The sequence below is a fragment of the Mesoplodon mirus genome (assembly GCF_964341445.2).
Source record: "Mesoplodon mirus genome assembly, chromosome: 19".
NCBI classification, from domain to species: domain Eukaryota; kingdom Metazoa; phylum Chordata; class Mammalia; order Artiodactyla; family Ziphiidae; genus Mesoplodon; species Mesoplodon mirus.
The window spans coordinates 27,787,659-27,812,383 of NC_138995.1; the positions used below are offsets into that span (position 1 = coordinate 27,787,659).

Consider the following 24,725-nt stretch of genomic DNA (forward strand, 5'->3'; position numbering starts at 1 on the left):
GGCCTCCCAGCCGTGTGACCCGAGTCTGATCTGAGGATCACATTTCTCACTATGAGATGGTGGTAACAACACCCAGCTCATTGGATGGCTATAAAACTGAGTTAATTCATGTGAACTCCCAAGCCTATGGTCAACACACAGCTTGGGTCTATGGGTGGGCAGTTCTCCCCACCTCACCCCCTGCAAGAGACACCCCAGGACAGTATTTTTGTTTCTTTTCTTGAGAGAGAGCCCTATCGTGATGATGTTATAATTGGAGCTTAGGTTCATCATCAACTCAGCCTCCTCCACCTTCACTATCTGTATCCCCGCCTCCAGAAACTCTGGTAAAGAACTCTAGACTCTTGGTCATGGCTGTCCTTACTGGCTGTGAAACTTTGGGTAAGCCTGAGCCAAGAGCCTCACTGAGCATTGCCCCAAGGTTAAAATGGGGATGTTCCAGTCCTCTGAGTACTCAATATCTGAGTCTCTCAGGTCCAAAGTACACACAGTAAGCAAAGGCCAGCCACTGCAACATTTATACAGGTTAGTTCCCTCTCAACCACCACATATCCCCACCAAAATCAGTCCCTAGCTGATTGTCAGATGCTACTAACATTTAACCATGCAAATACAAAGCAAATGGTTATGAGTGAAACTGCAAATCTTGCAAAAAGCGTGAGATTTCATGAAGTTGATGGAAGTGATGCCGTGGAAATGGAGCAGCAGCTGACCACAGAGGAAGAGAACTTCTGTAAGAGAAATGACCAAGAACTTCCAGAGAGAACTGTTTGACTATCAAAGGATTCATAGTGAGCCTTGGGAGTGAAACCCCAAATACTTCTGCAAAAAATGATCCTCTTGCTGAGAAGAGCCAATACTTTGTTCATTCTAATGCATGCATGATTGCAACCATAATCTAAATACAGGCATACCTTGGAGATATTTCAGGTTCGGTTCCAAGCCACCACACTAAATCAAATATTGCAATAAATCGAGTCACACGAATTTTTGGGTTTCCCAGTGCATGTAAGAGTTATGTTTACATTATACTGTAGTCTAGTAAGTGTTCAATAGCATTATGTCTAAAAAAACTTTTTAACTTAAAAATTTTTATTGCTAAAAAATGCTAACCATCATCTGAGCTTTCAGCAAGTCATAACCTTTTTGCTGGTGGAAGGTCTGAAATATTTTGAGGGTTATCAAACGGTGACACAGAGACACGAAGTAAGCACATGCCCTTGGTGCCAACAGACTCGCTCTAGACAGGGTTGCCACAAACCTTCAATTTGTTAAAACAAAACATCTTGTGAAGGGCAATAAAAAGAGATATGTCTCTATTGTTAATTATCCGTTCAAACTAATTTATCTTCTTCATTTTTAGTTTCTTTTCCCATGTAAAGTCCCAATACATCAAGGTTTTCTCCACTACCTCTCTGGTCCTTTTTAGACGGATTCACCTCAGCGGCCTTCCAGCGGACAGGATGTGGTAAGAACAGGGCCGCCAGGCGCCCGCCTCCCCTTCTCGCCAAAACCGAAGACACCCACTCCCAAGGGAGGAAGTCCCAAAGTGGCAGGGCGCACGCAAGGGCCCCAGAAGGTAATTGCCCGGGACCGCCCGGTCAGCTGCGGCCCTACCCTTCGCAGGAAGTGCCCTGGCACATCAGAGAAAACTTCCGCCCGGCGGGCCAAGTGCCCCATCACACTTCTCAACACGCGCAAGGTTACTTTGGCCAACCCTTCTGTTGTACAAAGGGGAATCTGAGGCCCGATGAGGGGCAGGGACTTGCTGCTCCACGTCCACTCGGTGGCAGAGCTGGCACTGGGAAGAATGCAGGTAACAAAAGTGAACACTTGGTAAACACGCTCCACGTGCTGAGCCCGGGACAGCCGGTGCCCACTTCTGCTGCTGGGCGCCTAGTATGTCACTGGCGCAAGGAGAAACCTGAGGTGGGAAAGCCGAGCCCCGCGGACTCCCCCAGACCATGCCTTCCTTCCCCCCAACTCTCGGCCCCCATGCTGGGGTGGGGCCTATGTCGGGGTCCGGCACGCTCTGTGCTGATCCCGCCGGCTCGGCCCGCGCCCCTCGCCCCAAAGTTAGGTTTGGGTCCCCCACCCCACCAATTAGGACGGCCAGGGTCAGAGCCAGTCCGCAACCCGCCGGGGCCCCACCGCCCCCGCCCCGCCGACTCCTCTCCCTCCCCTCCCCCCGGGAGGGAGGAGGAGACTCCGCGGCCCTCCCTCGGCCCTCCCGGCGGCGGCCGCAGCAAGCCCCGTGCCCGCTCCGCCCATCCGCGGCGGGTCGGACGTCCGGAGCCCACGGGTCCCCGGCCGAGGTGAGCGGGGCCGCCAATGCAGGAGACCGAAAGCCACGGCATCTCGGGAAGTCCCTCCAGGCCGCGAACCTTCTGCGGGAGGGAAGGGGTTAAGTTGGGGGCGTGTTGGAGTAGAGGAGAGCAGCTGGGACTCTCGCATCCGCAGCAACCCCCAGACTCGGAGCAGAACTTCCTAGCCCCCTCCCCGGGTTCCCCCACCTCCTGGGGCCCGGGCCTCGGGAGTGAAAGGGCTGCGGGAGTTCGGGGGTAAGGCAGGGCCGCCCTCGGAATGCAGTGGGCCGGGGCCGGACGGGAGGGGGGCGCCAGCGGGCGGGGGCGGAATTTGGAACTCTCCCGGGGGACCCAACGTGGTCACCATGGCGAGTGCGGGATGGACGGGCGGCGCGGGCCAATCGGGGCGCGGCGCCACTGCCCCAGGCCTGCGGCGGCTGCCAATGAGGGACCGCGTGGTGGGGTGGGCGGGACCGCGTCTCGAGGGGCCGGGAGACCCTCACCGGAGCGGCGGGCTGGGAGGCTGGGGAGGGGGCAAGGAAGAGAGGTTTAAGGCGGCTCGCGGTCGTGGGAGGGCAGAAGGGGAATTTCTGGAAGTAGTTGGGGCAGGTGGAACGACGGCTCAGTGCGAGGAGAAGGGAGTGGTCCTCGGTTGCCCCACCGTTCTGATTGTACGAACGACTGGTGTCCGGCAAGCCCGTTCCCCATCCGGGGCTTCAGTTTTTCTGTCTTAAGTGTCGGTTATGTAGGGCTGTTGTGGAGCTTGGATTAGTTCGTATTGGCGCAGATTTTCCCCACTTGTTGGACAAAGCTTTTAGGTATCTTGTTAGTGCCTCTCCCCATCCTACAAGTAAGGAAACAGCCTCAGAGAGGGCACGGACTTGCAGATAGCACACAGCATAACAGAGGCAGAGATGAGACTTCGTGGGAAGTCTGCTGTACAAGAGTGAATAGTTCAAGGAGTTGCTCAGAGGCCCGGGGCAGGGGTCTGCCCCCATGAAGGGCTCCCATCCTCTCCCAGCTATGCTTGGCCACTTGGCCTGATGACTGAGGACCCCATTGTGTAGGTGGTCCCAGGGGCATCTTGCCCCTCAGGTGATCACGACCCAGGAGGGGAGGCATCCCGTCCCAGCATTCTAGCGCCCCACCCCCAGCCCTACTTTGCTGCTGGTCCTCTATGTGGATATGGACCAGTAGCTGTACCTCTGGGTCTCAGTTGGCCCATTTATAAAGAAGGGAGTTCTGATCGGTGATTTAGGATATCTGTGGCTCCTCGATATGAGATGGGGGTACCTGGGAACAGGCCAGGGGTGGCTACCCCCTCGGGCTCCGGTTCAACCTTCAGGCTCAGCTTACCTTCCTCCCTCCTTCTCAGTCCTCTCCTGGAGGTCCAGTGACTGGAGCGTGGGCAGCAGGTCAGAGGGACAGACGCCCACAGTTTGTGGGCTGACCAGCCTTGGACCCTGCACTTATCCAATCAGGCCGTCCTTTGTGGTTTCCTGCCGGGCTCTGCTGCCTGCCCACAGCCAGGCCTGTGGCCACACGCCAGCCCTAGAGCCCCACCTGAAAGGTTCTGGGAGAACATAGAGGGTTTCTGAGCTGGAGGGAAGAGTAGGGCCACCAGGCGCACCGGCCCCAATCCCCTAAACTGGGCCCCATCTAGGCCTCAGCATTGCTTACTCTTCTCACTAGATATGAGTCATCTAAACATGCTAAGGACGAAACACAAAGCTGTCCCCCTGAGAGTCAGGCTTCCTCAGGTAAGATGCCTGATCCTTGACCTGGCCATGAGATGACCTCTCACTGTGACCTTGGCCTCAGACAGACTCTGACACCTACCTGGCTCAGAGCCTGGCCACAAAGTGACTCCTGATCCTTAGGATGGCTCAACCCTCCCAGGTTATAGACAACCCTTAACTGTTCATTTTCCATCCATCAACCTGGGAAGCATTTATGCAGCATCTGGGCCCTGTACTGACAGCCAGCGAGACCAAGATGCCCTTGTGGACTTCACAGTGTGGCAATTGCTGAAGAACAGGGAGGTGCTATTGCTTTGGGAGCACTAACATACTCTGTGTACAAGGTCAGGGAAGGCTACCCAGAGGAGAGGTATCCCAAAGTAGGTCTTAAAGGATGCGTAGGAGTTTGCTGCTGGAGAAAGAAAGGAGAAACAAACATTCCAAACAGGTCCATGAGCAGCAGGAACCACCGGTCACTTTGTGTAGACAGGGCTGGTGAGGGCCTAGCCTGAGGCAAACATCGGATCAAAACATTATGGTTTCTGTCCTATGAGTGGCCAGCCGCTGCCTGGAGCAGTGAGGATGGCTGCAGGGATGGGGTTCAGGGGCTCTGAGTCCCACGTGGCCCCGCTGCCCAGCTCAGGGGGTGTGAAGTCATGGTTCAGCCTTCTGCTCTCCACCCCACCAGCCAACTTGGAGCAAATCTTGTATGCAGGGCCTGTCCTAGTGGCTCTGGGTGGCACAAGTGTCCTACCTGGGTTGGGGGAAGCCTGGACTGCAAAAAAAGAGAGGGCAGCTGGCCAGGTCTGGCTGTGGAAAGTTATGGGGTTCTGCTCCCTGGCAGAGAGTGAGGCTGGGGAGGCCAAGGCGTTTCCTGGAGGTGGTGGAACTGAGCGTGTGTGGGGTTTCAGAGGCTGAGGGGGGCATCCCAAGTGGGGGAACAGCCTGAGCAGAAACCCTGAGGATTCAAGCAGGAATAGACCCGTCTGGCTGGTGGGAGGCAAGAGAGGGGAGGGTGGGTGGGAAAGGCTCTCTGGGCCTGTGGAGGCTGGTCCCTCCTCCACCTAATCCTTGGGAGGTGGTGACACCCTGCAGGAATCAGGAGGCCACCCCACACATATCTGCACACCCCTGGGGAAGAAGGCGCTGAGCCTGGTGGGGAAGGGCAGGCCGGGTAGGGCAGCTGGAGCCTGTCTCTACAACTGCAAGCTGAACCTCTGTGTGGCATCAACTCTTGGTGAGTGTGTACGTTACCAGGGCTGGGGTGTGTGTGTGTGTGTGTGTGTGTGTGTGTGTGTGTGTGTGTGTGTGTGTGTGTGTGTGTGTGTGTGTGTGTGTGTGTGTGTGTGTGTGTGTGTGTGTGTGTGTGTGTGTGTGTGTGTGTGTGTGTGTGTGTGTGTGTGTGTGTCCCCGTCCGTGTCCCCAAGGCTGTGCTATGTGAGTGGGGTGGGGGTAGGGGTGAGGGGAGGCGTTGCTCGGTGGAGTCTAGCTGCCCTTGAGTGTGTGTGCAGGGCTTCTGGTGTGCTGGGGGGTAGGCTTCTCCGGAAAACCGACCTTGGGCTCCCACCCCCATGCCTTTACATGTGCGCGCACACACACCCTTCAGGGGACCCTGGGCCTGCAGGAGGGAAGGCAGGAGGGCTGTTCAGAGCCCCTCTGTCCCCACTGCTCCCCGCCACCAGCCCCCGGGAGGGACCGGGCCAGGCTCCTGGGGAGGGGAACAGGAGCTGAGTCTGGAGCCCACCCCTGCCTTTAGTGTGGGCGCCTGGAAGCCATTAGGGGCCGGGGTGGCGCCTGCCCTGCCCCTGCACGACAGGCTTGGGATTCCTGGAAGGAGTGGGCCACCCCTCCCTGCCAAGCCCCATGCCAGGCCTGGCAGCTCCCAGAGTGTCAGAGAGGATGTGGCAGTGCCCACCCCCCGCCACCCTCTCAGTTTAGGGGCTGCAGGATGGACCCAGCAGACAGGGGCCCGGCCCTGAGCACCCCCTCCTCACCACCACCCCTCCCCCGTTCCCAGCACGGCTCTGGTGGGGCTGCCTGGGCTGCCTGCTTGGTGGGGCTGCCTGGGCTGCCTGCGGGGCTGGCACTCGGATTTCCTGACTCCTTCCCCTCCCCCGTAGGCTTTCACATTGTTTTTCTTTTCCAAGAGCTTCTCCATGTGGAGCTGGGCCAGGAAAATGGGGCGAGGAGGAGTGTGAGTGTCCGTGTATGTGTTCGTGTGTATATGCTTGTCTTAGGGATGAATATGTATCTTTGCACGTATCCATCTTTGTGGGCATGTATATGTCTTCAGGTGTGTCTGTAACTCTGTATCTACAAGTGAGCGTCTCTCTGTGCATACATATAGTTGTGTGTGCATATGGGGCCATCTCTGAGTGTGTATGTGTCTGCCCGTGTCTCTGTATCTATATTTACACGTATGGGATTGCTTGTGTGTCTGCAGATGTGTGTCTGGGTGTGCACATGTCTGTGAATGCACATGGAATCTAGGCCAGCTACCTCATTGCACAGTTGGAGAGAGTGAGTCACAGTGGGCACTCAGCCTTCGAGGGATCCCTTGGGGAGTCAGGGGTGTACAGGGACCTGGAACCTAGGTCTGTATGGCTGTGTCTGTGTACATAACTTTGTCTGTGCAGGTGTTACTGGGGTTGATACATGCATGTTTGTGTGTCTGGAACTATGGGTGGTGACAAGGCATCACCAGTTACTCGTATGTCCCAAACGTGGGTGATTAAAATGCAAATTCCCAGCCCCCCACATACTGAACATGATTCTCTGGGGGGTGAGGCCCAGGAACTGCATTCTAAGCAAGTGTCCAGGTGAATCTGAAAGACTCCTTGATCTAGAAGCGCTGGCCTCCCTCACCCCTCACCCCAGTTCTACAGGCAGAGAAACTGAGGCCCAGTATGGGGCAGTGGTTTACGTGAGGTTGGTGACAGAGCTGGGCCTAGAGCTGGTGCCTGGTGAAGGCTGACGGTAAACAAACAGCAAATGCACTAGAGAAATGTAGTAGGATCACTGATCAACGCTGAGGAACTATGACACTGATGGTCATGAATTGAAACTGACACTGGTCCACACAGTGGTGTAAAACCTGCGATGCCTGGTTATACGGGTGAGGGCAGGAGCAGGCAGAGCGGTGGAGGCGACCAGGGTTGGCGTTGCCTGAGAGACAAGAACAGGTGAGACAGCTGGGGCAGTCAGGGCGTTTGTGAGAACGAGGTTGCAACCATGGCCCATAGCAAGGAGAGAAGGGACAGGGTGGGCAGTGGGGACAGCGAACAGGCAGGGCGATCGGTAGGCTGTAGCTCCTTTGGAGACTGAAGAATTTTTGGTGTTGGAGCCCTAGAGGGAGTGAGCTTGGAACTGACTCTTGAGAGAGGTCACAGCTATTGGTAATGACAAAGGTTGTGGCCACTGGCATGATCAGGTTTGTGTTTTTATTTTTTTTAATATAAATTTATGTATTTATTTATTTATTTTTGGCTGTGTTGGGTCTTCGTTGCTGCACAGGCTTCTCATTACGGTGGCTTCTCTTGTCGCGGAGCACGGGCTCTAGGCACGCAGGCTTCAGTAGTTGCGGCACGTGGGCTCAGTAGTTGTGGCTCATGGGCTCTAGAGCAGAGGCTCAATAGTCGTGGCACACGGGCTTAGTTGCTCCGCGGCATGTGGGATCTTCCCAGACCAGGGCTCGGACCCGTGTCCCCTGCATTGGCAGCGGATTCTTAACCAGTGCACCAGCAGAGAAGTCCCAGGTTTGCGTTTTTAAAAACTCACTCTGGCTGCTGCTCTTGAGAATGGATTTGAAGAAGGCAAAAGGGGGCAGGGGGATGGGGCAGAGAGGTCGGTGGCTGCAGTCTCCCAGGTGGGAGATGATGGTGGTGGCCTTGACAGGTTAGTGGCTGAGGAGGAAGGTGGATAGATCCACGTGATGTGTGGCAGACAGACTGACATGACTTGGAGGTGGGGAGAAAGAAGATTCCAGGATGTTCCCCACAGCGCGAAGGAGTAAGGAAATGCTCTTCTCCCAGAGGGGACATCCAGAAGGAGGATCCAGTAGTGGGGAGAGTGGAGATGGTGAATCCCGTCCGACCAAGCTGAGTCTGAGTTGTCTGAGGGACGTGCTGGTGGTTTGGGCGGTTCTGGAGGGCAGCCCAGGGTGGAGAGAGAGATTCAGGGTTATTGAGGACATGGCAAGATGGCTCAGGCAGGAGCAGCCAGAGAGGAGAAGGGGGCAAGGACTGGATGACACCAGCACTCCAGGGAAGGTGATGGGGAACAGCTGGAGAAGAGGAGGAAAACCCGGAGAACATCCTGGAAGAGAGAGATGCAAGACGGGAGGGATGGAAGGTGCCCAGAGCTAGAGAGGGCACACCCGTGAGGGCTAGGACATGCCCAGTGGGTAGGGCAGGGGAGCTGGAAGCCAGCCTGGCAAGGCCTGACGAGAGAGAGAGAGGGAGATGGACAGGGTGGAGACAGCAAGTGTGGACCCCTCTGGATGGGCCTTGAAAGGGAGGAGACAGAGAAGTGAGGTGAAAGTGCCAGGAGAGACTTTAGCAGGTGGGGAGGCCCCCTGGAGAGGGATCATTGGCAGGGGTGGGAGAAGCTGGATGTGGGGGGACCTTTGACCCAAGGAGGGAGAGCCCCTCTGTCCTCTTAGGGGCAGAGAGGAGGGGGCCATGGGGCTTGGGGCAGGACAGGGAGGGAGTGCCAGCCTGACAGCTTCTCTTTTCACTGCAAACTCTGACATTAGATCACTTGCCAGGAGTGAGGGGCTTAGAGGCCAGAGGAGGGTGAAGAGGGGACACAGAGCGTTGGCCAGTGTTGGGACACTGTTCCGGATTGCTGAGAGCCCCACCAGCAGTGCCCTGATGGGTCCCTGAAAAAAGGAAGAGATGGCAATCAGGGCAGGGCCTTAGGGGCTGGGGTGAGGATCTGTGGGACAGGCCCAGCTGAATGGGGAAGGAAGTACGAGATGCCCCGAGGGGCTGCTCCTAGGGGTCAGCACAGAGCCACATGGAGGGAGAGTGTGGCAGGTTGGGGATAGAGAGGGGCATGTGTCTCACTTATTTTAAAGGGGACGTGGCCCGTGAACAGCAGAGCTCAGCAGCAGGCATGGGGGGCACCTCACCACACCGCACCGCCACCATCTAGACACCGGCTTATTTCTGTCGTACCATCAGTGCGTGCAGGTATTCACCAAACCTGCCCCAGTGTTTGCGTTTGGACTTCTGGATGCTGTATCTGGATTAACTCCAGGGCTTAACTTTGCTGAGCCTCCCTTTCCTCTTCAGTAAATGTCTATAATTTCCCCCACGTCTGTTGAGAGGATAGATCACATAGCCATGGTGCCTGGGCCTCCATAAATGTCACTGTCATTGTCATCAGTGCTGGGACAAAGACCAGGAGCCAGCCCCTGCCCTCAGCAAACTCACAGTCTGGGGTCAGGATGGGGAGCACACAGGGACACAGATAAGTGGTACAGTGGGATTGGCTAGTGGAGACATGGGCTGGGGCTGACCACCTGGCCTGAGGGGGTCCGGGAAAACTTCTTGAAGAAGGTGATATCTCAGATAAGTTTTAAGGATGAGAAGCGTTAGCCCAGTGCAGGAAGAGGCTGGGAGGGGACTCCTGGCGGCAGGGCCAGCATGGGAGCATGCAGCATTCCGGGTGGAGAGAGAATAGTATAAGCCATTCACTGTGTGAGATGGGACCTGAAGGTCAGGGACAGCTGATCAAGGTTTCAGATCAGCTGCGGCTGCTGCAGGGTGAAGGGACTCAAGGGGGGGAGTCTGGAGGCCAGTGAGGAAGCGGTTGCAGGCCCTTGCGCACCATTCCAGCCTCACTGGGGCTTCTGGAGGTGACCATTTTCACTCCTCCCACCTTTGCCCATGCTGTTCCCTCTGCCGGTTACTCCCTTCCCATGGCTGAGCTTAAGGATATGGACGGATGGTAGCCACCTCCTAATAATGGTTGTGTTCTCCCACAGGTTGGAGGAGACGTCCCCCGCCCCGTGGCCGGGAGAGCGGCGGGTAGCAGTGGCCATCATGCACAGTGGTATCGCGTCCGCCGCGCGCGCCCCGCGCCGCCTCTGAGTCTGGGAGTTCCAGCCCAGGGCCCGAGAGCCTGCCCGCCCCCGCGGCCACACCATGAGCCACGGGCCGAGCCCCCGGCTGGCCGAGTCCCCGCAGCTGTCCAAAGGCAGCCTCCTGACCATCTTGGGCAGCCCGTCGCCCGAGCGCATGGGGCCGGCCGACTCGCTGCCGCCCACGCCGCCGAGCGGCACGCCCTCGCCCGGGCCGCCTCCGGCTCTGCCGCTGCCGCCGGCGCCCGCGCTGCTGGCCGACGGGGACTGGGAGAGCCGTGAGGAGCTGCGGCTGCGGGAGTTGGAGGAGGCGCGCGCGCGGGCGGCGCAGATGGAGAAGACCATGCGCTGGTGGTCGGACTGCACGGCCAACTGGCGCGAGAAGTGGAGCAAGGTGCGCGCCGAGCGCAACCGCGCGCGCGAGGAGGTGCGCCAGCTGCGCCAGCGTCTCGACGCGCTCACCAAGGAGCTGGCGGGCGCGCGGCGCGAGCGCCAGGAGGCGCAGGGCGAGTGCGAGGCGCGGGGCCGCGAGCTGGCGCGGCTGCGGGGCGCCCGGGGGGTCATGGACAGGACGCCTGACGGTCCCGAGACAGAGCCAGAGAGGGAGCAGGAGCCAGTGCGCGACGTCGGGTCGGAGAGACCCCAGGGCAGCCAGGTGCGCGGCGGGGGGGGGCAGGGCTGCTGGGCGGGGCCTTCGCGCTGGAGTTTAAAAGTGGGAGGGGCTGATTGACTCGGGCAGAAGAGGTGGCCGCCTGGCTCAGAAAGAGGGGTAGTAAGGGCCGGGCCCGGGTTGGGCCCGCAGGGAGGTTTGACTCCTTCAGGGGGTCGGGCTCTGCACTGCAGGGCCCCACGTTACCTCCCTTCCAGAGACCGCCCGCAGGGCAGAGAGTCCCCGGTTCTGGTGGTCCCTCCACTCCCACACCTGAGTAATCAACAGAACCAAGAAATCATCCTCTCTGAGCAGGAGCACGTTCTAAGCACTTACCTGGAAGACATCCATTAGTAGCAGAGCTGAATCCATTCATTCGTTCAATTTGAATTTAGGGGAAGGGGGAAACATTTATAAGAGGGGTCAATCAAAGCTGAGGGGTGGGGGGTTATCAGGGCAGTGGGAGCACAGAGGAGGTCCCAGATCCAGGCTTTGAGGAGGGGCTGCACAGAAGCTTTTCTGGAAGCAGTCCATTTAAGCTGAGACTAGGAGGATGCAGAGGAATTGGCTGTGAAAAGTGCAGGAATGCATTCCAGGTGATGGAAATTCTGTGCAAAAACCTAGAGGCTGAGAGTGCCTGGTGAGTTTGGGAAATGGCATCCATGGTTCGATGGGCACCTCCACAGGGCGCTAGGCTCTGCACGTGCATTGTCTGCTTAATTCTCCGAGCAACCCCAGGAAGTATTTCCTTTACAGACGAGAACACTGAGGCGTTGAGAGGTTAAGTACCAATGGCTCCCAGCTGGTGACTAGACTCACTGGGAGTTGCCCCCAGGCGAACTCCAGAGCCCATGGTGATAATAATCAGTACCTCTGGAATATTAATGGTGTGTGTGGAGGGCAGCCTCCCCTGAACCAGCAGGCCTGTCACCAGAAGGCCATCTAGGGACAGAGTCCAGCCTCAGTTTGCTCCCAGCTCCCTCCCCAGGCAGGCCAGCTCCTCTAGCTAAGATTCTTGGCTGCCCCGTCTCCTCTCCTGCCTGTGGGCCAGAGTGGGCACTGCTGCCTCCTGGTGGCTGAAGCCCCTCCTCCCCAGGCCTGCGTGGTGTTTGCAGTTGGAGTTCATTGCTTTACTTCGGGGCAGGGAATGAGAGCCCCTGTATACCAACCAGCCTCACGGCACTATTCCTGTTCTCCTTCTGGTTATGAGTCACAGTGACGGGGTGGCAGGTACCAGCGGTGGGAGCTCTGGAGTTGCAGTCTGAGTTTGCTCTCCAGCCCAGCCCTGTCCTCTGTGACCCACAGCAAGTCCCTTCTTCCCCCCCTGTTTCCTCATTTGTGAATTGGAGCTTTGGACCAGGTGGCATCAGAGGCCCCCACCCAGACAGTCTGAGATACAAGAGGAGTAGAATCTCACTCCTCAGGGAGGCCTCAGGGCCACTGTCCCAGTCTAGATAGGGAAACCAAGGGCCAGTCAGGGAAGGGGCTGGCCCAGACTCATCTGGAAAGGCTGTAGGAAAAGCCAGGCTGTAACAGAGGCCATGGGCATCTTGAGTCTATAGTCAGAGGCAGGCCGGGGGGCAGACAAGGGCAGAGGGGAAGGGGAGCCTGGCAGGGAGGAAGAGGCCTCAGAGTTGAGTTAATAATCCCTCACTGCTTCCTATCTGGGAGCTGGTTCTGCTCACAGAGGTCACCCACCTTCCTATGCGTCTTTTACCACTTCACTTATCATGTTTCAGGTGTTTGCACCTGAAAAATGGGATCTTCGAGTGGGAATTCCTTTTGAGGGAATCTAGTCCTTATTCGTTGTAGGAATCCCTGCTTCTACATACATTCACACCAGTGTCCCACCAAATGTTTGCATACTTCCACTGACAGGGAGCTTATCACCTATTCTGGGGACTCTTCCAGGATTCAGGGAACCTTAGTGGCTGACTCTGTGCACTTCTAGGCAGTGCAGGGAGAGGGTGTGTCCCTCCCTCCCCAGGGGTGGAGAAGCAGGCAGCAGAAGAGGAAACTGGGGTCCAGAAGGACTGTGTGACTTGCCCAAGGTTACCCACCAAGCTGATGCCAGACCCTGGGCCTAGGAGAGGCCACAATGAAGGCCAAGAGGGTGAGGACTCAGCGACCACTGACCCAGCCTCCGCCTTGGACCCCACAGGAGCTGGAGCTGATGGAGGGCCTGCTGAGGAGCAGACCAGAGGAGCCCGAGGGCTGCTGGGAGACACGCAGCATAGGGGCGGGGGCCTCACGGGGCAGCTCGGGCCGCCAGGAACGTAGCCGACTGCCCTGGGAGGACACCGCCACCATCGAGGAGGACGCCTCCAAGTTGACTGCCCTGCGGCTACGGCTGGATGAGTCCCAGAAGGTGCTGCTCAAGGAGCGAGAGTAAGTCCCGGGAGGCAGGCAGGGGCCGGGGGCCGGGGGCCGGGCCGGGCCACTCCAGGGCGTCCTCAGAATCACAGAATGAAAATCCGTGTCTCAGAAGGTGAGATTCACTGGAGCGGAATGGTACTGTTTCAGTCTTGGGACTTTAGAACAGTGGTACTCTGCCCAAGGACACAGTGAGAGTTTTTTTATTATTATTATTAATTCAAATAATACGTGTTGGGCATTGGGGTCAGGCTCTGCTCAGCAGTGAGGATACAGCCATCAGTAAGACCAGAAATCCCTGCCTTCATGGGGGGAGAGTGCCGTGGGCAAAAATAAAATCAGGGAAGAAGGGATAGGGAGATTGGGGGGTTGCAGCTGGGAATTTGGCTTTGGACGTGTTGAGTTTGAGATGGCACGGAGGCAGTTGGGGACATGAATGAATCTGGAGTTTGTGAGACGGGTCTGGGCTGGAGGTAAAAACGCAAGAGTCATCGGCAAATAGATGATACTGAAAGCCGTGAGCTGGAGTGAGAGTGGATAGGGAGGTGGCCGGAGGATGGGGCCCTGAAGCCGACCAAGTTTAGAAGAAGAGGGAAGCAGCAAAGGAGACAGGAGAAGGGAGCCAGTGGGGGGCAGAGAAAGCAGGAGAAACTGTGTCCTGGAGGAGGGAGTGATCAGCTAGTCAAGTAGGAAGAGGACTGAGTACTGACCAGTGGATTTAGGACGTGGAAGTCACCAGTTACCTTGATCGGGGCACAAGCCTGATTATGAATATTTTGTAACACCTCTTTTCTGTCAAGAAATTAAATACAAAGATAGTTTAACTTAACTACACACAGAAGTCTTTTAAAAATCAACATAATGCCCTTGTGAAGATAGAGGCAGAGATCAGGGTGATGCTTCTGTAAGCCAAGGAACACCAGAAATTGCCAGCAAACCACCAGAAGCCAGGGGAGAGGCATAGAACAGATTTCCTCTCACACCCCTCACATGGAGCCAACCCTGCCAACACCTTGGTCTTAGACTTGGAGCCTCCAGAACTATGAGACAATACATTTCTTTTTAAGCAAAACAAAAATCAACCTATTGTACAAACTGAAATGTAAAGAAGTACTAGACTTTCAGAATGGGAGACCAGCATGGTGTGGGGTTGGTCGTAAAGCACTGTGTGCTGGGGCCTGATACCATGCTTGTTACCCACAGCGCCTCCTTCATGTTTAGGACAGAGTGCAGGGTGGGGGTCACGAGAACACATGGGACTGCCACCCAGTGATGATGACAAGAGAGGACCCGTCCTTCAGAGAGTCACTGGACAGTGTTTTCCAGCTTTTCCAACTGCAAAGCTGTGTGTTCAAAACCAAGCCTACATAAAACAGATAGGAAGAAATGGGGGTCTCATTTGGCAGATGAGCCCAGGGCCCAGTGCCCTGGAGCCCTGGTCACTCCACACTGGGAGCTGGGCACCTGTAGCTGTGCAGAGGGTGGAGCTCCAGAAGAAATGCAAAACCAGGGTGCCTGCTGCAGAGTGGGGTGCCAGGGCCTTGAATGCAGAGGCAAGCACTTTGGACATGGGATTGACAGGTGCAGACTACATAGGAGGACTCAGCGGAGGGCCCCAGTGGACTCACCCCCATTTATCCCTCCCTCTCCCCTCCCCAGGGATAAAATGGCACTGAGCAGGAGCATTGAGAAGCTGGAGGGGGAGCTCAGCCAGTGGAAGATCAAGTATGAGGAGCTGAGCAAGACCAAGCAGGAGATGCTCAAGCAAGTGAGTCCTGGAGACCACAGGGGCTTCCTGGGGGAAGCAGTGCTGCACTGTTGAATTTCAGCAGAGGGAATGGAAGAAAGAAGGGAATTCATTCATTCACTGTCAAGCACCAGCCATGTGCCATGCAGTGTTCTGAGTACTGAGGCAGGCAATGTCCTTACCTTCAGGGGCTCACCTTAGCGGGGGCCGTGGTGAGGGAGACCAACAGTAAGCAGGTAGATAAATTCAGAAGCTGTGAAAGAGTCAAAACACAATCAGAGAAATGAGGTGGTGGGTCATAGAAAGACTTCTCTAAGAGGGTGACATTTGAGGCAAGAGCTAAAGTGATTAGAAGTAGCCACCCTTGAGAGGAGATAAAGGCAAAGTTCCTGGCAGAAGGTACAGCAAATGCAAAGGTCCTGAGGCCAGAACAAGCCTAGTGTGTTCAGGAACTAGAGGCCAGTGTGGCTGGAGGATAGTAAGTGAGAGCTGAGATTGCAAGGGGAGCTAAATCCCATAGGCCTTGTAGACCAAGACGAAGGGGAGGAGTCTGGACATTCACTGGGCACATAGTGGGTGCGAAATCTCGCTGGAGCCTCACAGCAGTCAAGAAATCTGGGTCCTGATGTCCCCATCTTACAAATGAGGAAATTGAAGCTCCAACTGGCAGAGAGGGGATTCCACCACCTCATTCTGGGGACTCAGGGCAGGCAGGGGTCAGGCTGGGTTTCCCTTACTGCTTCCTGTGCAGGCCCTGATGGCCACCAGGGGGCGCAGCCACCCACGGAAAGCTGGGCTGGATCCCTATTTTTCCAGAAGACGGGAGGTTCACAGACCTCAGAGCCTGAAACTGTCCTGGAAAACCGGTCTTTAAGTAGAATCTCCTTAAGGAATCTCCTAAAATAGAGCTTCCCAGACGTCACCCTCATCCTCCTGAGTCAGCATCTTTGGGGGTTGGGTCCAAGAATCTGTCTTTTTAATCTTTTCAAATTGTGTAATCTTTTGAAGAAAAGTAAGACAACTGTGCAGATTTACAGATACATAATTACAAATATTCTCATTTGTATCAGGCTTTCTTCCCTCAACATTCCATATTTAAGGCTCATCCATGCCATTGCAAAGATCATTCATCTGGCAGCTTTCCCTGCTGTACAACAGTGAATCTGCACTATTTTAAAAGCACCCCAGGCGATTCTCATGTGACCAACCCCACACCCACAGGCAGACCTGGGTTCAGATCCACTGGATGCGTTCAGCCAGTGTTCACTGCCCTGGGCCCAGGCCATACAGGGATAGAAGGTGGGCAGACAGACGCGCTGTCTATCCTCCCGAGCTCACATTCTTGGGGGGACGGGGGGGTGGAGAAGTACCCCTTCTAGGCAGGGAGGACAGGAGAGGCCTCCCTGAGGAGGGAGCATTTAGGCCAGGACCTGAGAATGAGAAAAGTCAGCCCTTCAAGATACCTCGGAACGGGGGCACCAGGCAGAGGGAACCACATGTGTGAAGCCTGCAGTGGACAGGAACTTGTGTGTTTGAGGACTAGGGAGGAGGCCGAGGTGCCCAGAGCACAGAGAGCTCAAGGGAGAGAGGTGGGAGATGCGGTCAAGGGGAGACGGGTCCAATCGTGCAGGGCTTTACGGGACCATAGGGAGGGGTCAGTTTTTATCTTTTTTTTTAATTTTTTTTTTATTTTGACTGCATTGGGTTTTCGTTGCTGCACACGGGCTCTCTCTAATTGTGGTGAGCGGGGGCTACTCCTCGTTGCAGCGCGCGGGCTTCTCATTGTGGTGGTTTCTCTTGTTGCAGAGCACGGTCTCTAGGTGCACGGGCTTCAGTAGTTGTGGCACACGGGCTCAGTAGTTGTGGCTGGCGTGCTCTAGAGCTCAGGCTCATTAGTTGTGGCACGTGGGTTCAGTAGTTGCGGCATGTGGGATCTTCTCGGACCAGGGCTCAAACCGATGTCCCCTGCATTGGCAGGCAGATTCTTAACCACTGCGCCACCAGGGAAATCCGTCAGTTTTTATCTTAAGGAACCTGGGAATGGAGATATGATTGGGTTTATCTTTTTTATTTTTATTTATTTTTTGGCCACGCTGCATAGCTTGCAGGATCTTAGTTCCCCAACTGGGGATTGAATCGGAGCCCCCTGCAGTGGAAGCACCGAGTCCTAACGGGCTGGACCGCTAGGGAATTCCCCTGGGTTTATCTTTTTTTAAAGCTCCTCCTGGGCTATTGTTATGGGAAATGGGTTGACTGGGGAGGTGGGGGGCAAGAGTGGACACTGGGAGGCTAGATGGTAATGAGGTAGGAAGTGAGAGATGTCAGAAGAGGCAGAAGTGGTCAAATTTGGGGTCTGTTCTAGATACCCGGTGGCCCATTTGGTACCACCTCAGGCCCCTTGCTAAGCCCTTATGCACCAGTGCCCACCCAGCAGGGCTGGTGGTCCTCACCTAACCAGGCTGTGCTGTATCATGCAGCTCAGCATCCTGAAGGAGGCCCACCAGGACGAGCTGGGCCGCATGTCCGAAGACCTAGAGGACGAGCTGGGTGCACGCTCCAGCATGGACAGGAAGATGGCGGAGCTGAGGGGCGAGGTGAGGCCACTGGGAGCGCCTGGGGCTCAGGGGACCAGGGGTCCTGCCACCATCAGTCATTCACGTAGAAGAGGGCAGGAACCAGGCCTGTACACTAAGGGGGAACCAGCCACACCCCGAGGGTGCTCGAGTCTGCAGGGGTTGGGCCTCTCTCCCACACAGAGACTAGAAGCGCCCTCACATCCTGCACACCGTGAAATAAGCCCCGGTTAATTATAGCCGCTGCAGCTGGACCTGCTTCCTGGAGCCAAAAAAACGGCTGCAGGAGGAGGTGGGGAGGGGGAGCCTCCAACTCTGGCCTTCTGTGCCCCCTCCCTGTGGACCCCTCCCCCGTCCTGCCCTGTTGCAGATGGAGCGGCTGCAGGCGGAGAACGCAGCCGAGTGGGGTCGCCGTGAGCGGCTGGAGACAGAGAAGCTGGGCCTAGAGCGTGAGAACAAGAAGCTGCGGGCACAGGTCGGGGACCTGGAGGAGGCGCTGGCCCGGCGGCGGCGGCAGACAGCCAGCGCGCTGGACTGCGACCTGCGGGCCAGCCAGGCCTCGCTCTTCGAGAAGAACAAGGTGGGGCAGTGGGTGGCGCGGCCAGGGCTGAGGCAGAGTGCCTTCTGGGTGTCCAGCTCCAACCCGCAGGGGCCCGGGGACCGTTGAAGTAACAACTACGGACAGAGGTCATGATCGCCCAGCTGCGGCTCCTGCTGGGCGCCCACCGTGGGCCAGGCTAAGTGATATCATAGCAGCTGCATTTATGGGGCACCACTGTGGGCCAGGCCCTGTGCCGGTGCTTTTTGTCCATGATTTCACTTAATCCTCTCAACAGCCCTTTTATTAACCCAACAAATGTTTACTGAGCACCGTGTGTAAGCCTTGTTCTAGGTGCTGGGGACACAGCAGTGAACGGACAGGAGGGACGTGGCCTCCCCTCGTGTAGCTGGTGGCTCAGGGGCATGCAGGTGTTTTTCTCTCCCTCACACACTCAGGCTGGTCACACAACTCCGTGGCTGGGCAGGAAGAGGGAAGAGGGAATACCAGGGGGCCTGGCTTAGGCCCGGGTCATGGGGAGACTTCCCTGAGGCAGTGACATTTGAGCCCAGGTCTCAAGCGAAAGCAGGTGTTGACCGGTAGTGAACTGATTCCGGGAGAGAATTCGGAAGTACTGTGAATGAACGTCCCATGGTGACAGGGACATGGAGCTTTGGAGGAGCAGGGTGGCCGGTGTGGCTGGAGGGCAGTGGGCAAGAAGGACATGGTAGGTGAGGCAGGAGCTCAGGGCCACCTTTGAAGAGTAAGAGGTAGGTGCAAGCAGTTGTGGTTCTCAGTGCTCACTGGCTGCTGTGTGGAAGGCAGATAGGAAGGCAAGCCGGTGGGGAGTCTGTCGCCGTTTCCTGGGGCAGTGGGAAATGATGGAGGCCAGGACCAGGCTCAGGTTGGTGGAGATGGAACAAAGAGGATGGATTCAAGAGACCTTTAGGTACTGCCCGCCCCCATTTCATGGATGTGAAAACTGAGGCTCAGAGAAATCACAGGGGTGGGCAGCTCCTCTCCTGGCTGCTCATCCCCTTCCCAGCCACTCTGGCTTCTGATCTCTTTTCTTCCGACACCACTCCCCAGCTTAGCTCATCTCCAGACCCAGGGCTTTAATGCCATTTACACACCAAAGAGTCCCGACTTCACCCCTCCCCAGAAAACATGACTCAGCTCAGGTAGGCTGCTGGACACCTCCATGTCATCTCCCGCAGGCGCCCCAGAGTTACATGTCCAGAATGGAACCACCAGTTCCACCCACCTCTCCCCTCATTGCCCCGCATGCCTTCTCACCTCACTAGACGGCACCTCTAGCCTCCAGCTGCTCAGCCAGCTCTAGTACTGGTATTTTAGACAGCAGGTGGAGAGATTCTGGGCAAGAGGGACGCTGGCACCCCTAGAACTGCCTGACCTCATGGAACTCCCTCGCACGAGCCCTCCCCCAATCTCTGCTCCCCTGCAGGAGCTGGCAGACCTGAAGCATGTGCACAGCAAGCTGAAGAAGCAATTCCAGGAGAAGGTGGCGGAGCTGGCACACGCCAACCGGCGGGTGGAACAGCACGAGGCAGAGGTGAAGAAGCTGCGGCTGCGGGTGGAGGAGCTCAAGAAGGAGCTGGCCCAGGCTGAGGACGAGGTGAGCGCCTGCTAGGGCCCAAAGCACAGCCTGCAGACCTCAGCTGGGGGAGGTGGGAGTGGGGCTGCAGGACCCTCCCATGTCAGACCATACTGGGTCCCCTAGCACAAGCCTGACTCTCCAGAGGGACCCAGGATAGAGCAGGTGGGTGGGTGACAGATGGTGTGTGGGTAGGAGGATGGGAAGACAAATGGACAGACAAGGTGGATAAGTGGTTGACTAGATTAATGGATGGATGAGTGGGTGGATATGGAGTTGGTTAAATAGAAGGACAGAAGGATAACTCCATGGATGGATGAACAGATGGATGAGGGAATAGGTGGACAGATGGATGGGAGAGGGAGAGAGGATAGATGGATGAGATGTAACAACAGATGTCTGATGGGTGATTGGTTGGATGGATGGATGGATAGGTAGATAGATGGGTGGATGGATGGATGATGGATGGATATATGGAAAGATGGATGACTGAGTGGATAGTGGATAGATGGGTGGATGGATGGATGATGGATATATGGAAAGATGGATGACTGAGTGGATAGTGGAAAGATGGACAGACAGCTGACTGGGTCAGTGGGTGGAAGAATGCATGGAGAGGGAAAGAAGGACAGAAGGATGGAAGGACACAAGGGTAGGGTGAATGGGTGTCTGAAGAGATTAATGAACGGTGAGTGGGTAGGTAGGTATCTCCATGAGCAGGTGGATATTTCCATGGATGAATGATCAGATGGACAGATTCATAGGGTAGGTGTGTTGATGGGTGGATCAGTAGCTTGGGGCGTTAGAGGATGGGTAGATTTGGAGGGGAGGGGCAACAGGAAAGAAGAGAAGCGAAAGGGATGTTTCCCTGGAGGAGGTGGGCCTCAAAGGAGCGACAGGAATTGCTCTTGGGGAAGGTCATTCCCACAGAGGAACAGCAGGAGTGGCTGGTCCTAAGCAGATGGTGGGGCAGGCTGGCGCAGCCCAAGGTGACTCCCGTGCTCTTGGCCCTGCTCACCCCCCAGTTGGACGAGGCCCACAACCAGGCACGTAAGCTGCAGCGGTCACTGGACGAGCAGACGGAGCAAAGCGAGAACCTGCAAGTGCAGCTGGAGCACGTGCAGTCCAGGTGGGCCCAGCGTGCAGCCCCTCCGGGGGAGGACTCCTGGCTGGGGCTCAGAAACAGGGCAGAGGCGCTTCCAGCCGAGGGAAGCCAAGGGTCAGGGGTCAGGGTTGGAGCCCTGAGTGGGGCTAGTGGGGAAGACAGAGAAGGAAGAGATGTGGACGTCCTGGGGCCAGAATCCTGTCCCCTCCAGGCAGGAAGGGCCAGGGCCAGGAAACCAGGGAAGGGAGTGCAGGAAGTAAGACCAGCTGGGAGCCTTGGAATTGTGTCGTGTGTCCAGAGGACAGGAGGGGCGGCCAAAGAGGTCAGGCCCAGCGTGGGGCAGCAGAGAGGGCCAGTGGGTCTGGGGAGTCTTTGATAAGAAGAACGAGCAGGCTGGGGTGATCCTGAAGGACTGGAGGGCAGGGAACCACGGAGGAGCCCCGGCCTTGATGGCAGCCCCGACCCCCTCATCTGTAGACAGGACCCGTCAGCCTCAGTGAAGGAGGACCAGAAGGTCTGGGGGACCCCCCCCAGCACACTCTGCATCCCTCCGCTGCCTCCCTCTCCATCACAACACCCTGTGAATGGCTCTCTCCCCCGACTCCCCTCAGAGACATGAGATGACAGATAATACCTAGTCCAAGCCCCTCCCCATTTCAGGAGCCCCCACCTGAGACTGACTCTTCCTGTGCCAGGCCTGGGGCAGGCCCTTACCTACATCCTCTTATTTCATGGGATAGACAGAGCCCGGGCTCTGCAGCAGGCTGCCTGGGTGGTTGGGAATTCTGGCTCTGCACTCAGTAGCCGTGTCGTTTTGGGCCACTTACTTGACCTCTCTTGGTCAGAGTTTGCTCATCTGTAAAATGGGGCTGATAACAGTTTTTATTGCCTCTTGGTTGTGGGAGTTAAATGAGCTGATCTATGCTTATAAAAGTACCTGGCACATAATAAATGCTAAATAGTAGTGGAGCTTTTGTATTTGGGTCAGATATTGTGCTATAAGAATCATGCTCCTATGAGAGAAAGAAAGGGAGAGATTTTTTTCCTAGCGGGCTGGCAGACGAGGAAACTAAGGCACGAGAGGGTAAGTCCTTCCACGGCTACACAGCTAGTAGGTGGTCAGGCCAGATCACCCCCCCCGCCATCTGCCGCCTGAGCCCTCATTTACAGAGCATGTACTATGCGTGCTGAGTTTCTGTGGCTTAGAGTACAAGCTATGGAGCCAGACCTGTCAGCTGTGTGACCTGGCCAGCCGAGGCTCAGTTTCCCCAGCTGCCTGGGATGCTGCCTGTGAAGTGTTGTTCAGGGGCCCAGGCATGAGTCCAAGTCAGGCTCAGTGTCTGGCCAGCTCTGCCCTGCCACCCCCCCACCGGCCCCACCCAGCACACACCCCTCCAAAGGCCGCCTAGCCTCAGGGCTCTCCCGCAGTCTTGGCCACATTCTCTGGGAGCCATAAACTCCCAGAACGGGCAGGCAGGCTCTGCCCAGCCTCTCCAGTGCTTCCATCAGGGAGGGCGGGGCTGCCCGGGACCGCCGCCTCATTTGATTTCCCAACTTTTTGTGCTTTAATGTTCCGGGGACAGCTCGCTAAATCACAGTGCAGTAATGGAGGCCCCCGCCTGTGCCCCTCCCTGCCGTGTTAATAATTCATGCCTTCCAGGAAGATGCAGCCTGGGCAGCTACTCCACTGGGGGTGGGGTGCAGGGAGCCAGGGGAAAGGGGGGATGGGCATTTCCTCCACCAGCTCTTCTTAGAGGGAAGTTTGCCTCGTAAATTTTGGCCTTAGGAATTTTAACGTGGGGAAGAACTAGGATGGAGTGCTTTCTCACTGACATTAAGGATGTAGGGGACTCAGAACCCACACCCCCAAACTCTCTCCCTGTGGGCTTTGGAGCCTAGCTTGGGTTTGAATCCCAGCAGCATGACCTTGAGCCTGCTGCTTCACCTCTCTGAGCCCCTGGCCCACTCCAGAGCCAGCCATCCAGTTCAGAGCCCAACACCTCTCACTGCTGTCTGTGGGACTTCGGGCAAATTACTCAACTGCTTTGTGCCTCAGTTTCCTTGTCTGTAAAATGGGGGTGACAGAAGCACTTCCCTCATTTCAGGGGCTTCTGGGAGGATGAAGTGAGGTGAGGTAATGTTTGTTAAAGGCCCAGTCTGGTGCCTGGCAGCAGAGAAGCGCTAGGGGCGGCTTAGCTGCTGTCAGCACCAGCTGATCAGGCTCATCCCTGACCCGCCTGTCACCCCACCCCACAGGCTCCGAAGGCAGCAGCAGAACGCCCCCCTCTTTGGAAAGATCCGCAGTGCTCGCTTTGGCGCCGAGGAGGCGGGGGACGGAGCCAGCGACCTGGACGAGGATGAGGACCTGCAGATCCAGGTGGCCTAGAGTTCCCAGGGCTGGGCAGGACTGGCCAGCAGCCCGGGCCCCCGGGTGCCCAGGCCGACCAGCCACTTGAACTGATGCAGCTACCTGTGCTCGCTCTGGGAGCAGACCACGGTCCCTGCCACAGATGACTTCCTTCTCTCCCACAGTGGGCATCGGTGGTCCCACCTTACCTACACTCCGTGAAAGGGAAGCCATGGCCTCTGTTTTTTATATATATATATTATATATATATATATATGCCTGGGATCCTTGGGGTTGGGCTGGGGCTGGGGCTGTTCTTAGTACAATGTGATAAACCCAGTCTTTTGTAATAAATGGAGTTCAGGTTCTCGGGCTGGAGTCCTGAGAGTGTGGCAGTTGTGGGCACGCAGTGTGGGGGACAGACAGGATCAGCCTACCCCTGGCACTGAACCTGAGCTCAGGAATATTATTAAGTCACTTGAGTGACTTAATAAATGAATGAACGTGAGAAAGAATGAATGAATGAACACTGGAACTGCTGAACGGTCTGGAATCCAGCTCCTTTGAGGGGAAGGAAAAGGGACGGCGCATGTCAAACCTGGAGGAGACTTCAGATCTGACACCGGATGAATTCAAATCTCTGCTCTGCCTCTTACTGGCTGTGCAACCTTGAGGAATTTAATTGCCCTCTCTGAGCCTCAGTTTCTCCATCTATAAATTAGATGTCTCATAGAGCCATCAGGAGAATTCGGTGAGTTCATCTGGAGCTCAGTAAAGGTTAGTTAATAATTGAAATACTTGAAGGTATGCCCTGGAGAGGGGGGCTTTGCCAGCTGGGTTCTGCCGTAAGGGATGAAGTTCAGACAACTGACTGGTGGGTGTTTACCCAGAGGTAGGTATGAACACAACAAATAATAATTCCTTTTATCATTCCCCTAGTCCTGCTCTAGGTAGTGAAATTATAGGTAATCTTATTTTTGATACTTAATTTCTGAACCTTCTATAACCAGCCAATTTATATTAAATCTGGTGGAAAAGGTTATTAAAAACACAATAGCATATATTTTTGAATCTTCACAAGTTGAGGTGGCATTTGAGACACCTGCCCTTGATGGGAGTTTTACATGAATTCTTGGCACCAGGGCCTGCTTCCTGCAGGAGGAGGCCCTCTCAGAACTGTTCTAGCACGTGGGCCGTGGCGAGTTCCCTGTGTTCAGAGGTGAATGCGGAGAGGCTGGGCTCGGATCAGGGGTCTGGCACCAAAGAGGAGTTAAATTCAATTGATAGAAAAAAAAAATTCAATTGATAGAGGGGCTCCCTGCCCTGGAGCGGGCAGCTGCACTAAAGGACTTCTCTCTTGTTGTGGCCCAGTCTGAGGGACCCCTGGGGCCATGGTGCTGGGACCCAGTGGATGCCACAAGCCCTGGGGGCTGAGAGGAGGGGAGAGACAGGCCCATGAGCCCAGCAGGGGGTAATAAATATGGGCACTGAACATGTCATGTCCCCTGTTGCCAAACCTAAGCTAACCATGCTGGAGAGGTGGGGTTTGCTGTCATGGCAAAGAGGCCCAGGTCCCCTCCTGTGCTCTGAGGGGGAGAGGAGGGAGTGGGCCAGACCCAGCCACCGGGATCCACACCGCCACCCACCC

The 24,725-nt window shown here is 56.2% G+C and overlaps 1 protein-coding gene across 4 annotated transcripts; it reads left to right on the top strand.

Moving 5' to 3' along the window:
• Nucleotides 1–2,249: 2,249 nt before the first annotated feature.
• CCDC102A (coiled-coil domain containing 102A) lies at nucleotides 2,250–23,540 on the top strand. 4 transcript variants are annotated; one of them, XM_082608102.1, is made up of 9 exons: nucleotides 2,250–2,403; nucleotides 10,042–10,785; nucleotides 12,941–13,167; nucleotides 14,812–14,920; nucleotides 17,377–17,493; nucleotides 17,843–18,052; nucleotides 19,476–19,646; nucleotides 20,651–20,754; nucleotides 22,987–23,540. In XM_082608102.1, exons 2-9 carry the CDS (start codon nucleotides 10,195–10,197, stop codon nucleotides 23,114–23,116), a joined length of 1,659 nt encoding a protein of 552 aa, XP_082464228.1. In that variant the 5' UTR covers nucleotides 2,250–2,403; nucleotides 10,042–10,194; the 3' UTR covers nucleotides 23,117–23,540. The 4 variants fall into 4 exon arrangements, with proteins under 4 accessions (XP_082464228.1, XP_082464231.1, XP_082464230.1 ...); XM_082608105.1 differs by having other exon boundaries at nucleotides 10,042–10,524; nucleotides 22,987–23,539; XM_082608104.1 differs by having other exon boundaries at nucleotides 2,289–2,315; nucleotides 10,035–10,785.
• Nucleotides 23,541–24,725: the final 1,185 nt, after the last annotated feature.

Excerpts from the sequence above, each read along its gene's own strand:
- CCDC102A (XM_082608102.1), top strand. The coding sequence starts at position 10,195 with ATGAGCCACGGGCCGAGCCCCCGGCTGGCCGAGTCCCCGCAGCTGTCC. Across the intron at positions 14,921-17,376 it reads AGCAGGAGATGCTCAAGCAA|CTCAGCATCCTGAAGGAGGC; the intron begins GTGAGTCCTGGA and ends TGTATCATGCAG. Across the intron at positions 18,053-19,475 it reads CGCTCTTCGAGAAGAACAAG|GAGCTGGCAGACCTGAAGCA; the intron begins GTGGGGCAGTGG and ends GCTCCCCTGCAG.